Raw genomic sequence first — 16,765 nt, 5'->3', positions numbered from 1 at the left:
ATGAAAGCGAAGTCATTGTGTAGTGAAAAGTTCTACAATTTTCTAATATACTTTTTCTTCTCATCATTTTCAAGATGTCTATTTGTGAAAATAATAAGACCAAAAACTCATACATTTCTAACAGTTTGCTACATATGTATTCTGGCAAAATACTCTTCTGTGAGCTAAGACGACAACAAATGAAATCACCAATACTGATTGTTTGCCACAATGTTATCAGTAAAGGAAACCTACATATCTGCCTGATCATCTCACAGAGGATTGTCTAGGCAGAGGATGACCTAATAGCAAACATTTAGCTGGGAGAAGTATTAGGTATATACATACTTCTGGCTGCAAGCAATTATCCCCCATTCATTTACTTCAAGCAGATCCTGAATATTATGAGGAATTGAAACCCAAAATGTATTGGCAGTTTATGTCCAAATAGTAAAATCAAACCTATTACATTATTATTGCTTTATTTTATTAGATACATTTTAGGTGAAGTTCAACTATTGTTCCAGGTCACTGGAACCAAATCAGCAAAGTCTTTACCATCTATGTCTTCTCCGGTTGGAATTCATTCTGCTTTAAAGGGGCCTTCTGGTACAACAATAATAAACTGTCCTCAGAATCAGTCATCAGTATCATCTGCCTGAAGGAACTGTGGTGTTTGGGCAAGCAGCTGGCCTTGGTATTGCAGCTCAGCGGTCTGAGGTGTCCTAATTTACTGATCTCATATTGATGGTTTATCCTTTTGGTAGGTCATCAACATAATAGTCCCTGAAAACCTCTTTGGCTAAGAGGCGGGACGACTCGCAGCTATAAAGCGTTGCGGAAAAAAACACGGTAACGTATTGCTGTTCTTCCTGCAGCGCTTTAAACAGAAAGTTTGCAAAGGTTTCCTCCGCAGACTTTCTGTTACAATTATACCTATGGGGAAACCGCCGGTGGTATGGATAGGGTTGTTTGCAATCCCTTGGGAATCGCATATTATGAACCTCTTTACAGGCATAGCAACATAAGATAAGGGACAATCTGGAGAGTCAAACTACCCTATTTTGAAAGCTTTAGGCTGGTCTTACACGACCGTAATGCTTTTACGGTCCACTAGTTCATCAACATAGACTCCGCAGATGCCCGTAAGCTGCCGCACTCGCCCATAGAATTCTATAGGCGAATCTGTGCAGTGCCATGAATTACGGCCATGTTCTATAAAATGAGGACCTTGGTTGCGACCCAGCACACCACGGATAAAATGTCCGGTGGTCTAAGAGGCCGCATTGAATATAATGTGTCCGCAAATGATCCGCAATTGAAAACCCTCAATTGTGGACCATTTGCGGTCTTAATCTACGGTCGTGTAAGACCAGCCTTAGGTTCCTAATCTATATCTTTGTGCTGTTTGTTTCAGGCCTCTATAAGGGTCTGTGCAAATTGCTTCTAAGCATTTTCTTAGCAGTATACATTGGGAAGACTGTATGACCAATGTATGCCTCTAGAGCATCCACAGGGTCTCACTATGTAACATAAAAATGTTTAATTACAGGAAACCGCAGTCTTTGGCACTTGTGTGAACAGTTGCTAAAAAGGTATATTAACATTTATACCTAGGTGTTGGCCAAAAGGTCCACTTCTTGCTGAAGTCATCCATGGATATGTTTAATGGATGTACCTGGCATATATACTAAACAAAGGGTTCAGAATCAATGTCCAATAAGCAGTTATCATTTATTTACCACCATGACCTAATGCCAACCCCTTTACATTTAGTTCTACACATATTAGTTAATTATTGATAGCTCCCTGCACTTTACGCTAGGTTCACACCTGCGTTCAGGGTCTCTGTTCTGTGCTTTCCGTCTTCTGCATGCCAGAAGACGGAAAGCACAGACCGGGTCCGGCCATGAGCGGCGGTGAGCATTTTATGCTCTCCGCCGCGAAACCGGATTTTTTTAATCCAGACACAGAGTACTGCATGTACGACTCTGTGTCCGGATTAAAAAACCCGGTTTCGTGGCGGAGAGCATAAAACGCTCACCACCGCTCACGGCCGGACATCTTTCTCACCCATTCAAATGAATGGGTGAGAGAGACTCCTGCAGGTTTCCGTCTCCTGCTCTGATTTATGCAGGAAACGGAAACCTGCAGAACGGACACCTTGGACGCAGATGTGAACGAGCCCTTAATATGTAAAACCTTGATGCTGCTTTCTCACCATAGATATTTAGTGTATTGGTATAAATAAGACAATCATCAGAACTGAGAAGTATCATGGTTAGAGATAGGATCATGATATCCTCCTTATTTGTCTATCAGTTGCCATTGTTTAGCTGGGAACTAGTGATTTACAGGTGATCCATAGCCTTGGACAAATCTATTACGTACAGCTCCTCAGAAATAAAGGGTAGTTGAATAGTTCCCGATTCACTTTTATTAGACTGCAGTTCAAGACTTTGTTTAACTTGAAAGTACAAAAATAGGGTGAGGGGTGTATATGAGGAAAGATATTAGGGAAAACATGGTCAAAGGCAAAACTTGTCAGTAGCAACCAATCACAGCAGAGTTTTTGCTTTTTGAATGTAGAACATGAAATAAAAGCGGTGTTGGGGTTGCTTGTTAAGGACAATAAAAGATTACAATTTCATAAATCTTTCCCCATTGCATATTATAGAGATTATTACGGGTAATCCTTTCAACTATGCATGCCCCTAATACAGGTCATTGTAACACAGGCCATAACCTTATTCTGGACATTCCTGAATTTGCCAGTATAAAATATTTGTCATTATTTTATACTTCAGATCAGAATTCCACATATTCTATCTGCTACCCTTAGTTTGTACTTCTCTGCAGTCACAGCTAAAGCTGCATTCTGAAGTCACCTGCTTTACATTTCCCAGACAGCAGTGCAGGGTCATCACTCAGGTGACCCCTAGACATAGGCACTTCTCTATATACACACTTTGAATAGGAAGCAGGAAAATATTTGCCTTGAATGTGACTGTAGTTTAGCAGGTTCATCTGTGATACTTACTGTGTGTATGTGATCACTAGTTCTCGCTGGTGTAAAATACTAGCAGCACATCCTAACCTGAGTAGGGTAGCCTTCACACGGAGTTTACGCTCCGCTCAGGGCTCGTTCACATCTGCATTGTGCACTCCGTAGTTCAGGTTTCCGTTTCCTGCCTAAAACAGAGCAGGAGACGGAAACATGCAGGAGGCTTTCTCACCTATTCATTTGAATGGGTGAGAAAGCTGTCCGGCCGTGAGCGGTGGTGAGCATTTTAGGCTCTCCGCCGCGAAACCGGGTTTTATAATCTGGACACAGAGTCGGATATGCAGTACTCTGTGTCCAGATTAAAAAATCCGGTTTTGCGGCGGAGAGCCTAAAACGCTCACCGCCGCACCCGGTCTGAGCTTTCCAAATTCTGGCATGCAGAAGACGGAAAGCTCAGAACGGACAGATGAACGCAGGTGTGAACCTAGCGTCATTCTGAACATAAACTCGTTCACAGTGAGCAGCGTTAAAACAGATCCCGTTGATTTCTATGGGTGTCGGCATACGCACGCTCCCATTGAAATCAATGGGAGGCTTTTTTACCTATTGCTTTCAATGTGATACACACATCACATTGAAAGCAATAGGTAAAAAAGCCTCCCATTGAGTTTACGTTCAGAATGAGCGGAGTGTTTACTCAGTGTGAAGGCTCCCTAAAACTTATATTTTAATAAGCATTTGCCCTGCCTAAAAGATGCCACAGCCATCCTTTATTAACTCTACAAGGGCATGTAGAAAGTGATTTAGTTGGTACAAAAGTAATATCTTACCTACTAAAATTGTGTAATCCAGCATCTATCTGTTCCCATTGCTGCAGAGTTAAAAAATTTGTTGTACTTGCAGAGTTAATCCGCATTTTCTGCAGCTTTCAGTGGGAATTTAAAAAGCATACATTGCCCATACATAAAAGAAATATACTGTACTGGTACCAGCTTGTGATAGTAAGAAAAAAAATGTAATGCCATTTGCTGCACATTAATTGCATAATAAAAGCTTTTCATTAATGAAGTCTTTGTTATTCGTCCAGTGTAACACTATTGGATACTACCTGATCTCCAGCAGGAGTTTAACAAAGTGCTAGCAAGTTCTGTTTGCAGAATGTCCGTAACAAAAGAGTTTGGCCCCTGTGTCATTCAGGGGTTAACATTGCAGTTACAATAGTGAATTCATTTTACCAAAGAGTGGAGACTTAGGAAGGAGATTAATGCATCAGCTAAATAAATCTATGATGCTAGGGTTGCAATTTGCTGATCAATTGAAAGGGCATATATTTGTTTATATAAATATTTTGCCGCATTTATTCTACAACAGAATAAAAAAAAACCACTATTGATTTTGGTCACGTTTGTTATTACAATATTTGCAGTTTCGAGCAGACTAAAAGTAAACTGCTATTATTATCCAGTAGGTTCTCTTCTGACCCCAGACAATAATAAGCAGAGGGCCAGGGGAGGTGTGGAAACATAAGAACAGTGAAAGGTAAAGGTCCCATGTAGCAAAGCAAAAAAAAAAAAAAAAAAATCTATGAAAAAAACCGCAGCAGAAATGCATTGCGTATTTTTGCAGAGTTTTCCTCTGCAGACTTTCTGCCTCTATTATACAGAAAACACCAGTGTTTCTGCTGCAGTTTTTTCACCACAATGTGTAGATGGGATCCACAATCCTATCCACTTTGCTGGTACTGTAAAAAAAACGTTGCAATTTAATGTGAGCACAATCCGCTCTAAGTATCACCGTACTGAAGTCCAAATTAATAAAGTTGATGTATAAGCAGCGTAGAGAAACACATACACACAGCTATTATGTATATAGTAGGTTTTGCTTTAATGGAGGGAACGAGGTAGTTTAAATACATTGTATAGACAAAGAACAGGTTGGACTAGTATAATTAGTATAACATGAATGGTGGCAAAGTTGTAAAATAGTTCTGGCACATGGCTACTGGATAAGAAACAGGAAAGGAGTTGCATCTCATTAATGTTGGTGGTGGGGGGTGAGCTCTCCAAACAAAGAGGAATGTAAAATGGCTGCAGGCATGGCCCCACATAGCCCTGGAATCCAAAATGGAGGTTACACAAGCGGATATCCTCCACATTCACAATGTGGGGTTTCACTCCAGAGTGACTCCCTACTGTCTTCGGTGCTTCTGGCTGATGTCACGTGACGTTGTGACATTTGCATCTAAGTTACGATGCCATGTGACACTGAGGCCCAATCAGCGGCCTTTGTCATCAGCTAGAAGTGTCAAAAACAGCAGCGAGTTTCTCTGGAGAAGCAAGTAACAGGTTTTTGTTTGTTTGATCACTTGTCCTGGCTCTCCACTTATTAGACTCTGGGGTCTGAAGAGACCCCAGAGTATAATAATAGCAGGTTCAGTTCAGTCAGAACAAATCTTATGGGGTTCACCCAACACTTACTCATACTGTAAAGACGAGTGGTTTAAATGTGGTGTGGCCAAAATCTCCATTAATCATAATAGAGGTGAAATACCCGATTAATCATTATTTTTATTTAGATCATAATCGCCCAACCCTAATTACAACCAAATGTAAACATAGTCTTTTTTTAAAAAAAAAAAAAAGAAAGAAGGTGCACAGTCTAGAAGCACATCCTCTTAAAGGGGCCGGTGTCCAGTCTCCAGTAGCATGCTCTCCAATAAGACTTTAATACTGGAGTCAATGTAGGGCTGATATAACCAACAGGATAAATAGGCCATTAACAAGTCCTGGTCTGAGGTATGCGCTAGTTCTCCAACAACAGTCTTCTTCAGGAAAATCTCTTTTTCATACATTTCAGACATCTTTAAAGAGGTTTCATCTGCAAAATAACAAATTTGTATAAATTCACTTAGAAGGCTTCAAATCAATAATATGAAGGTTACACAACACCTGGTAAAGAGAGAGCCCGTTCATGAGTGAAGTCTGCGCCTGATTTTGAGGCAGATTCCATCTCCCATTATTTTCAATAAGCTCATGTAGATTGAGATTTTGCATGGATTAGACCAGGGGTGCTCACACTTTTTCAGCGTGTGAGCTACTTTTTAGCTGACAGAGGCAGAAGATCTACCAGGGCCGGGGCGGGACCGGGCGTGTCTGTGGGCATGGCCGTGTAAGTGGGCGTGGTCAGGCGGATCGTGACAGCGGAGTTCTGTGGCTGCCCAGGGATCCCCGCTGTCTGCTTCTTCACAGCGCAGGCTGAGAGTTATCTCTGGACACTGGCAGGCTGGGGCTGCGGCAGCCCCGCCTGCCAGTGTCCTGAGATGACTCTCAGCCTGCACTGTGAACAAGCAGACACCGGGGATCCCTGCATCCCGCGATCGACCCATACGTCCTTTGCAATCTACCAGTAGATCGCGATCGACGTATTGGGCACCCCTGGATTAGACCCATTCATCTGGACCTAACCAGCGGCAGAACGCTGATGCTCTGCTTCACCAGTCTGCTGCAGGGAGTGGAGCAGTGGAAAATGAAGAGGACTCTGAGGCAGATGTCCATGAATGGGGCCTTACAAAGACCTAGGCCAGGTACTAGATTTATACTGCTTTAAAGGGAACCTGTCATTTGGGATTAAGGACATTGGCAGTTTACAAAGCAGAGATTCGCCTGCTATAGCACTAGCACAATGTTTGAAGATCTGACATCTGCCAAGCCTGTAAAAGCATGTCTTATTACCTTTCACACAGCCATAATTAGAGGAGATCACTGCATACAGATTTAGGCCAGATTCAGACAGTTATGAAATATGGCACACGTACCTGCTGTATTTCCGGGATTGTACACCATTTGGGGAGTGGGAAAGTGACTCATACAGTGTTTGGGAAAATACTTTGGGAAAGTATTTTAAATACTAAATACTTTCATCCCGAAATATTTTAAATAGAAATACTATATACTACTTCAAAAGTATTTTAAAAATACTAAAATACTTGAAAAATGTAATATATATGCGCTATATATTACGTTAAAAAGCATAATATAAGCGCATATATATATATATAGATATATATATAGATTGATCAACACTGTAGGGATTGTAGGGTTATAGGTTGGACTTGATGGACTAATGTCTTTATCCAACCACATCAACTATGTATGTAACATATACATTATATATATATATATATATATATATATATATATATACACGCAGCGTGGGCAAGATTCTCGTCAATTCTCATGACACTTGGGGATTGTAAAATAAAAACCAAACTATTAACCATTTAATTACAAGTACAAAATACTGAATAAAAAAAGTATTTTAATTACAAAATACAAATATCTGACAAGTATTTTAAATATTATTTTAATTACTTGTATTTTAAATACTTCCAAACACTGGACTCATTGTATCATGAATCACTGTTTGTGAAAGCAGCATTTCATGCACTAGTGCATTAAAATGTATACTGTACATAGCAAACTGCTACTATCTACATGCACAGCATACCACTTACAGAAATACAGCTTAAAGGGGTTGTCCCATCTCAAGGATCCTTTCTATACTGGTAGCTTATGTAAATTGAAGACTTTTACTAAATATATTGGTTTAGAAATGCTGCTTTGTTTGCCTGCTATTTAAACTTATTCCTCTCATTGTTTACACATCATTGCTATAACCACTGACCTTTGAAATTAGACAAGTGATGTCACTCACTGCTCTGCCAGCAAGACAATCAGTTCAGCTAATTATCTCTCTATTTAAACACACAGATAACACTGAGTCCATAATCTACAAGCATGTGCTTGTAGAGTATCGGACCTGCATAAGTATTGTGATACCACATAGTGTCGTTCAGCAAGTTGGGGGGGGGATACAGGAAGTGAGAAGAAGAGGCAGCAGGCAAACTTCTGAAACAGCAAGATGGGAAAGTCCCTTTAATATTTAAATACATACAACCACCATCATACAAATTTGCAGCAAACTAAGATGACAAGAAAAAATTGCATGAACCTTCAAATTTACAATTAAAGAATGGGCTTAAGCAAACCCTTTCTGCAAGCAAAATCTAATTTTCCCTAAAAACACTGTAAAATTTACAGGTACTAAAGAAAGACTGCAGAAATGTGCCAACCAATTTTTGCATGCAAATAAACCCAGACCAGCCTGTTTTAGGCTTATTTGACCAAGCCGATTTTTGCATCCATTAATGTAACTGTATGAGGTAATGGGATTTTTTTTTTGTGGGACAGGTGGTAGTGTTTAATGGAATTATTTTGGGGCAGATATACCTCATTGATTAACTTTTTTTTTTTTTTAATGTAGATTGTGAGCCCCATATAGGGTTCACAATGTACATTTTTCCTCTATCAGTATGTCTTTGGGGTATAGAAGGAAATCCACCCAAACACGGGTACAAACTCCTCGCAGATGTTGTTCATGGCAGGATTCTAACCAAGGACTAACCACCGTGTTGCACCCATAACTTTTATTAATTCTTTCTAGGAAGGAATAGAAAAAAAAAAAACAGCAATTTTGTCATTGCTTTTTTTTTATGATATAAATTGTGCACCATTCACCGTGTGTATTAAATAACCTACTAAATTTATTCATTGAGTTTTCCCATTGCCACTTTCCAGGACTCAGAACTTACTTTGTTCAATTATTTTTTTGTTAATAGAATTGTGAGAGGGCTTATTGTTTTGCGGAAAGACCTGATGTTTTTATGACTGCCATGTTGGAAATCATGGCACTTTTTGATCGCTTTTTAGTTGCTGACAGACAAAAAAACAGCAATTTTTTTATTTTTTATTTCATTTAATGTAGATTGTGAGCCTCACATAGGGCTCACAATGTACATTTTTTCCTATCTGTATGTCTTTGGAGTATGGGATGGAAATCCATGCAAACACGGGAAGAACATACAAACTCCTTGCAGATGGTTTTTTGCCCTTGGCGGGATTTGAAAACCAGGACCCAGCGCTGCAAGACTGCAGTGCTAACCACTGAGCCACCATGTGGCTCCACCAATTCTGGTATTTTTTATACTATTTTATTTTTTTTTTTCTTCACACTCTGATCAGCCTGCAGGTAAAATAAAATTACAGTTCCATTGCTTGGGTCCTTATGGACGCAGTAATACCTAATAGTTGTTATGTTTTTATTTTTCAATGTTTTATCATTTAACAATTTTGGGATGCGGGGGGGGGGGGGGGTGTTAATGTATCAATCTGTGATTTTACTGTGTCCCCCCCTTAATAAATATAAATATAGTGAGGGAACTCTTTTGGTGTTGCAATCTGGACGCTGGTAAAGTTCTGGGTTGTGGGATCAAATCCATGAATGTATGATTTATGTTAAACTACTATATGGGTTTCTTACCTCTGGAAGCTATCCAGGTTATAATGTGATCTGATCGTTCTGATCATTTCTTGTTATTCAAGCTTTGTTAATACCATTGGTCTTATCACTTTTTGCAATGGAATATAATGTGATTTAATGTTGTGTAGAGTCTTGTGTTCCGGATTAAAATTAATGTTTATGGTTATTTATATGTATTCCCTGGACACTTAAAGCTCTATGCGCTAATTGTAATCTAAATAAGGTCCTAATTTCCCTGTTTGTTACTGTGTCTTCAACTTTGGCTTAACCATCTGCCCAGCTGCTATTTAACTTTATGATTGTATTTGGTATAATAAAGATATATATAAATTTTATATGATCTGGTGTATAATTATTTGAGGGTTTTTCTTTTTCTTTTGTGGGATCAAATGGTCTGATTAGGTTCAGAGTGGTTATTACATAAAACTAATACCCCTCTATCTAGAGCAAAAGTATGAAGAGATGATAACAAGGACAAAAATCCATGATACCCCTCCCTCTGGGGTTGTTTACAGTTCCTTTCAGTAGCTCCAGGTCAAGGGGTCTCAACATGAACACTGTCAGGAATAGAGATCTGCAGATTTATACGACCTGCAGATCTCACTTCCCAACAGTGTTTTTAACTGCTAAATATTCAAGATGAGTACACAAGTTCATGAGGTTCATAGTTGTAAAGGAGAGGTACAAAATCCCATCTTTAAAATTAATCCTGGGTCTTATTGATAGCCATTTTAGATCATCAGATATTTGCTGTAGTAGCAACGACATAGTACATGCATCCTTGGCTGCTGACATTTCACCATATAGTCAATGGTAGGGAAAAGATTAAACATATAATCCCAAAATACTCCTTCAATTGAAAGCTCCTCCAGCAACAACTGGGGACCAAACTTATTATAAACATAATTGAAGCTGCAATGCCACAAGCCCTTGAAAGAAAAAATACTCACAAAATAATGTTGTAGGCCATGTATGGAAGTGTATTGGTTTGGGGTTATCACCACTGCACTGATAGGCTTCAAGATCACACACGCCTTTAAATGTAGAGGTCAGCTTCTCCATTTTCAGCTGGATTTGTTGCTTAACAGGATAAAAATAATAGTTATAAATATATCACAATATAAAAAAACAGAATGGAAAAAAGGCATCCTAAAGACATTCTGGCAAGTGACCAACCATTTTCCCAAACAGGTCCAGTAACTCTGCGCATAATCTTTCCATTTCTTCTTTATCCTTGGCTGTATTCTCATGAGCAGACACCACGTCATCTAATAACATCTTCTCATATGATCTAGGGACGAAAGACAGTTCTAAAGGAAAATTACCACCATTAATCCTATTCACATATGTCATTATATGTTATAGGGACTCACTCCATAAACCAGTAGCAGAAATGATTTGGAAGGTTTCCTTATGATACTTAACAAATATTTCATCTGTTTACTGCCACCACTAGATGGCGATTTTCCTTACACTGTTGTAATGTGGCTGCATTATAGCTTCTGAATTATGACCTCAATGTTGGCACCTCCTATATAACTCTAGATAGGGTGTCCCATATAATCCTATAGAGGAGATTGTTTCAGCAAAGAACCATATGTTGCAGCATATTGATAATTCAAATTAGGCTGAGGGAGCCATGAAAATAGTCCTATTCCCATTATGTGCTTTGGGTCTCACTTGCAAGCCCTTCCCCAAACCCCCCCTTTTGTCCTAATTGACCAGCATTTCCAACATCACCGTTGTCCTAACTGAAATCTCAGTACTGATGATGGCTATGGTGTATGCACATTATATTTCATTACAAGAAGCATAGAATGCATGCGAAAGACTGAAAATTTCAATCAAAACAACCGTAATGTCAGGGCACAGGGACAGGTGTTAAGGAGAACTTGCTTGGAGTGTGGAAAAAGTATCTGTAGACATTATGATAAATGCAGCTCCTATTAAAAAGACCCAAGATGCCATACCATCCTAAACCTGAGGACAGGAGTGGCTCTGTTCTGGGAAAATGCATCTCTGTTTTTCTGATCCAGAACAACCTCATGATCAGGAAAGCGATTATAGTACAGGATTTTGCACTATTATGTGTCTTAATGGCTATATTAAAGGGAATTTACCATAGGTTTTTCTGTGCATAAGATCAACTTTTGATTTTTATGTTAAGGGTCAGTACTGGGCAGCGATGACACGTGAAACTGTGCGCTATGGCAAATGTGGCTACACTCCAGGTACACAGAAAGGATTATTTGCATCCAGATTAAAGTTGATTTTTGTGCCAGAAAGAATGCACCTTGACACAAAAAGTTATATTCATGTGCCCCAACACAACAGGATGTAAGAGGTTTCAAAGCATTTTATTTGTGATGGTAGATTCCTTTTAAAACTTCTTCCTGAATAGACCCCCCTACATACTATCATACAGGTCGTGCTTACCCAATCACCATCCTGGTCTGCAGCGTAAACAACTCTCCTGAGTTTAGATGCTGCTGCTATAGGATATGTCTTCTTATATACAGCACGTTTAATAAAATACATTTATAGGATAACTCTTAAAGCAAACACTTACAGGGAACTTATTTTAAGATTGACTATCTTGCTTGCAGCACTGAATGCTGTGTCATTGCAGTTCTCCCATTTTAGAATCAGATTGTGCCAATCTGCAGCATTGTCTTTGATCTTCCTCGCACTGCCCGTCAATGCTGACTTTTTAGGGGTAACAGTGGTTTTAGCTGAACATAAAAAAAAAGAAAAAGTGAATTCAAACACATTTGTTAATGTACGTTCACTTTCTTATATATGCAAGCATGTATGCAATGTTCTTAAAGGGATTGTATCATAAAAATAAAATCGATTTTTAACTAAAAGAACGTTGGAAAAGCTATTCTTCTCCTACCTTTATTTTCCAGGTCCGCACCTTCTTTCTTCGTTATGCAAATTTGGCTTCAGAAAGCACAGGGGATGTTCCCCATGTTCAAAGCACAGGATCGTAATAGGTTCCAGCACCGCCTCTCTCCTCTGCTCCTGACACGTCTCCTCTTCTTACACAAGACCAACACAAAATGGCAACAGAACATGCTCAGTCAGTTGTTCCATCAGCCATTTTGCTGTGGTCTCGTGGAGGAGATGCATCAGGAGCAGAAGACCGAGGCGGCGCTGGAATGGATGACAACGCTGTGCTCAGAGCACAGGGGGAACGTCCCCTGTGCTTTTTGAGCACAGTTAGCATAAAGAGGAAAAATTCAAAAACTGCAGCGTGGACCTGAAAAATAAAGTTAAGAGATGACTAGCCTTTCTAAAGGCTATTCCTACGTGCTTTTAGTTTAAAACCAGTTTTTTTAAATGATAGAATCCCTTTAAATGGCAAATCTATCAAAAAAGAAACTAAATCTACTCTAATAACCATATACAACCAATCTTGCACCATGTGACATTTCACTGTGTGACACACATTGCATGTTAGATTATGCAGTTGATGGAAGGTAGCTTGTGACTGTGTTTTCCACAGGAAGTATTAAGATCATGATTCAATATTTCCAGAATTTCACTGCAACTCATACATGACCAAACATTGGAGTGCCAACCTAAAGGATTTTTTCATTGTTTCTCATCAAATATAAATCTGGCTTCCTTCACCACCTCTAATTCTATTCTTCTCGGCCTTTTGGCTAAGATCAAGTGTAGTATCTGTTCTTATCAGAAGCAGTAAGTAGGTGAAACTGCCGCCGGGTTAGGTCCGGGCCCACTGGCAGAAGTAGACCGAACACTGTGGAGGTAGGAATGGAGAACCACTTAGGACACGTTGCTGGGAGAAGTAGCTAGTAGCCGGTTCCGCCAGTGGTGTTTGGCGTCCGCCATTGCAGGGGTCCGGTGAAGACTATGGATGATGGCAACGTGACCACCAGGCGATTGGCAGCCTCCTGGGGATCTTGGCTGAGGGTCAAGGAAGCGCTCGAAGGCTTCTAGTGTCGTGCCCTGGGGGTTTGAGTGGCCCCCGGAGTGCCTTAAGTCACTGGGGGTGAGAACCTCACTGACTTTGGCACATTGCGTGGCACTATTTCCACCTTTTGAACATCACTCCCTTTTGCCTGGTTTTCCTGGCGGGGAAATGTTTTATAGAACCGGTGGTAGACCGGGCCTTGAATGGCACTCTATCACTTGTTAGTCTTTTTTTCACTGTTTTTGTTCACTCTGTCACTCTTTTTGTGTGCGACGAAGGGATGCTGTACTCGACGCTCCCGACGGTCTGTTGGAGGTGAGGTCTGTAATGGGCTTCCCTCCTGTCTTTTGTGATCCACCTTGGCTGTAGTGGGCGCTGGATCTGAGTCCAGGAGTATCCCAGGTGGTGGCAGCCCAGGGAGAAACTGGACGATTGGTCAGTTCTGAGTACCCTAGGTGGTGGCAGCCCAAGGGGAAAAGAATGTTCTGGACTTTCCGCCTCAGCAGTTAGTCCTCTAGTTACTCTACGCCACTTGGAGCCTTTTGGCCCAGTGGCGGTGAGTTAGTCGGGAACTCTCTTCCCTTTTAGGATAGGGTACCTATGCAGACAAGCATCCTGGGCACGTTTTTTTTTTTAGTGGCACTCCCACTTTTTTCATGCACTTGGTGTGAAGATGGCACAGTTTGGAGGCCTTAAAAAAAATTAAAAAATTCTAGATTTTAACACTGCTCCATTGATTCCAGCGTAGTTGGAATTCTCTCTAGCCCCCACCGTTCCTGAGTAAAAAGTGCATTTAGTTTTAATGCCTGATGTGCTATTTAAAGGGGTTGTCCAACCAAAAATGGAAACCCTTTTAAGATTTAACTCAGCTGGGGGCAGTGAAAATTTTTTTAAACAAATGCATACTCACCTGTCCCCATTGCTCCAGTGTCCTTCCACGCCTCCCGATTCATCTGCTCCGGTGGGTCTCTTCTGGAGTTGTGCCACAAAGGGCCTGAATATCGCTACCTGTGACATCATGAGTCCTCTTCCTGAGGTCTTCTGAGGCCACTGATTGGCTTCAGCGGTCAGAGAGCTGCTGGAACAGATGAACCGGGAGGCACGAGAGGACACCAGAGCAATGGGGACAGGCGAGTATGCATTTTTTTTTTACAAAATTTTTAACTGCCCCCAGCTGAGTTAAACGTAAAAAGAGTTGTCCATTTTTGCCTGGACAACTCCCTTAAGCTCTGTAATGTCAGAAGGGCAGTGTCAGGCAGGGATGTGTGAGTCAGAGCTCTAATCAGAGGCAGCCAGTGTCAGGGCTCGTTCACATCAGCGTTGTGAACTCCGTTCTGCAGGTTTCCGTTTCCTGCCTAAAACAGAGGCAGGAGACGGAAACCTGCAGGAGTCTCTCTCACCCATTCATTTGAATGGGTGAGAGAGATGTGCGGCGGTGAGCGTATTAGGCTCTCCGCCGCGAAACCGGGTTTTATAATCCGGACACAGAGTCGGACATGCAGTACTCTGTGTCCGGATAAAAAAATCCGGTTTCGCGGCGGAGAGCATAAAACGCTCACCGCCGCTCACAGCCAGACCCGGTCTGTGCTTTCCGTCTTCTGGCATGCAGAAGATGGAAAGCACAGAACGGAAAGAAGAACGCTGGTGTGAACCTAGCGTCAGAGCTCAGAATCATATCCCTTGTCTGCTCCTGCCTGACACAGCCCTTCTGACAGTATAGAGCCCAAATAGCATATCGGGCATCAAAACTAACAGCATTGATTGCTTAGGAATGGTGGGGGGCTCTAGCCCGGGGGCACATAACAGGAAAGTCGAAGAAAGTGAATTCAGTGCACTATTGGCATTTTAGTGGTATATAAAACCGCATGTGCCCGAGGACATGAAAGGTCCTCTATAATAGAGCTGACTCTTTGTTTAGGTTATTGTGCACTTGCCCAGCCATAATAACAATGTTTCTTATCTTCACTTCTAAACTACTTTCTAGAAATCAATTAGTACAATTGGCAGTAGTAATATCATCAGGACAATATCTTGACGGTATACATTAGGCAGATATGGCCCACTGACCAAAATGTCATTGGTTAAAAAAAAAATTAAAAAATTGTGGTATTAAAAACATGAACTGCTGCGTTTGCCTATACATAATGTATATAATACATGCATACACCCAACACATAGCAGCCAAAGAGACATGCATCTGGCCTTTGTTTGCTGAATTGGGGTCTACATATGTTGAAAGTGTTCACAAGGTGTGAACAGTGCTTTATCATAACATAGATTGATGTTGGAATCTTCTCTGGGGAAACCTGTATCACAGTGGTATCAAAAATAAAATGAAAAAACGTGTCATTAAAACTTCCATTTGTATACGTCATAAAGCATGGCATTGACACTGTGCCACCATATGGGTATACATGAGTCCCCCTTTGACAACAATAACAAAGGATTAAGTCCCGCCCTTCCTATTTCCGGTCGAAGATCTCTTTCCGGTTTTGAGAGTTTGCCATGTCTAGCAGGGGTATAGGCATACTGTTTCGTGGTTACGACGAGCCTGCTGCAGAACCTCATTTGCTAAATGCTATACAGTATATATATTCATTTGCCGAATGCTATATATATGTATAGCATTCGGCAAATGAACACTGATTCTGCAGCAGGCACGTCCTTGCTACAGGCAGGCAAGAGTTTTTCTCATTGGAATGAATAGTCCAATGTTAGACTCCGCCTCCTCAGACGAGCCTCTGGCAGAACCAGCGTTGATTGGCCAAATCACTGGCAACTGGCCAATCAACGCTGGTCTATTCATTTCAATGAGAAAAAGTCAACTGGTAACAGCATACTTACCTGCTTGTAGCAAGGACGAGCCTGCTACACAATCAGCCTTCATTTGCCGAATGCTATACACTGTATAGCATTCAGAAAATGAGGTTCTGCAGCAGGCTCGTCGTAACCCGAGGACCATACCCTGAAGTACATACCCAGCCCTCGTTAATTCACTAAGGAACAGGAAGTCTTCTTGCCGCCCTTCCATTGCGCATGTGCCAACCGGAAGTTCGCAGGGGGACTCATGTATAAAGCCATTGACAAGTGTGCACCGGGGGTTAGCGCAATTTCTGGCAAATATACGCAGATCAACCCCGATGCCCAAAATCAGCGCAATGGAAAAGTGGAGCAGTTGCCCATAGCAACCAGATTCCAAATCTCATGAAACAGCGCCCACAGTGATCGCTATACGCAACTGCGCCACTTCTTCACGTAACTCTCTCCCATTATAATGCATAGAAACGACCATGGATTCTCATGCGAGGTCAGAGGGACTACAGCAACCAGCATGCCCTTCCAAAGATTGTCCACAGATGAAGGATAACAATTCACTCACTCTCCATCCTGCCGGCACTGAAGGAGTCACTGGCAGAACACGTGACCCTCCACAGACTCATTCACATCCTGCTTCTGCTTTAGAA

General features: G+C 41.2%; 1 protein-coding gene and 1 pseudogene across 1 annotated transcript; one reads left to right on the top strand and one right to left on the bottom strand.

The window, feature by feature from the left end:
* Positions 1-4,870: 4,870 nt before the first annotated feature.
* On the bottom strand, positions 4,871-16,763 carry CINP (cyclin dependent kinase 2 interacting protein). Its single transcript, XM_075282554.1, has 5 exons — positions 16,681-16,763; positions 11,931-12,093; positions 10,538-10,652; positions 10,312-10,441; positions 4,871-5,860 (listed from the first exon to the last, which is right to left on the bottom strand). Exons 1-5 carry the CDS (start codon positions 16,739-16,741, stop codon positions 5,658-5,660), a joined length of 672 nt encoding a protein of 223 aa, XP_075138655.1. The 5' UTR covers positions 16,742-16,763; the 3' UTR covers positions 4,871-5,657.
* Positions 13,010-13,155, top strand: LOC142214723 (U2 spliceosomal RNA; annotated as a pseudogene).
* Positions 16,764-16,765: the final 2 nt, after the last annotated feature.

Source organism: Leptodactylus fuscus, chromosome 7 (assembly GCF_031893055.1).
Source record: "Leptodactylus fuscus isolate aLepFus1 chromosome 7, aLepFus1.hap2, whole genome shotgun sequence".
Classification (NCBI taxonomy): domain Eukaryota; kingdom Metazoa; phylum Chordata; class Amphibia; order Anura; family Leptodactylidae; genus Leptodactylus; species Leptodactylus fuscus.
The sequence above is the reverse complement of the archived record's forward strand: the minus strand, read 5'-3'. Positions and strand labels throughout refer to the sequence as shown.

What these genes read in the sequence shown, in the direction of transcription:
- CINP (XM_075282554.1), bottom strand. Translation starts at nt 16,741, where the DNA reads ATGAGTCTGTGGAGGGTCACGTGTTCTGCCAGTGACTCCTTCAGTGCC. An exon ending in TGGACCTGTTTGGGAAAATG is followed by an intron (nt 10,442 to 10,537) that starts GTTGGTCACTTG and finishes TATCCTGTTAAG; the next exon opens with CAACAAATCCAGCTGAAAAT. An exon ending in ATGGCCTACAACATTATTTT is followed by an intron (nt 5,861 to 10,311) that starts GTGAGTATTTTT and finishes GTTATTTTGCAG; the next exon opens with ATGAAACCTCTTTAAAGATG.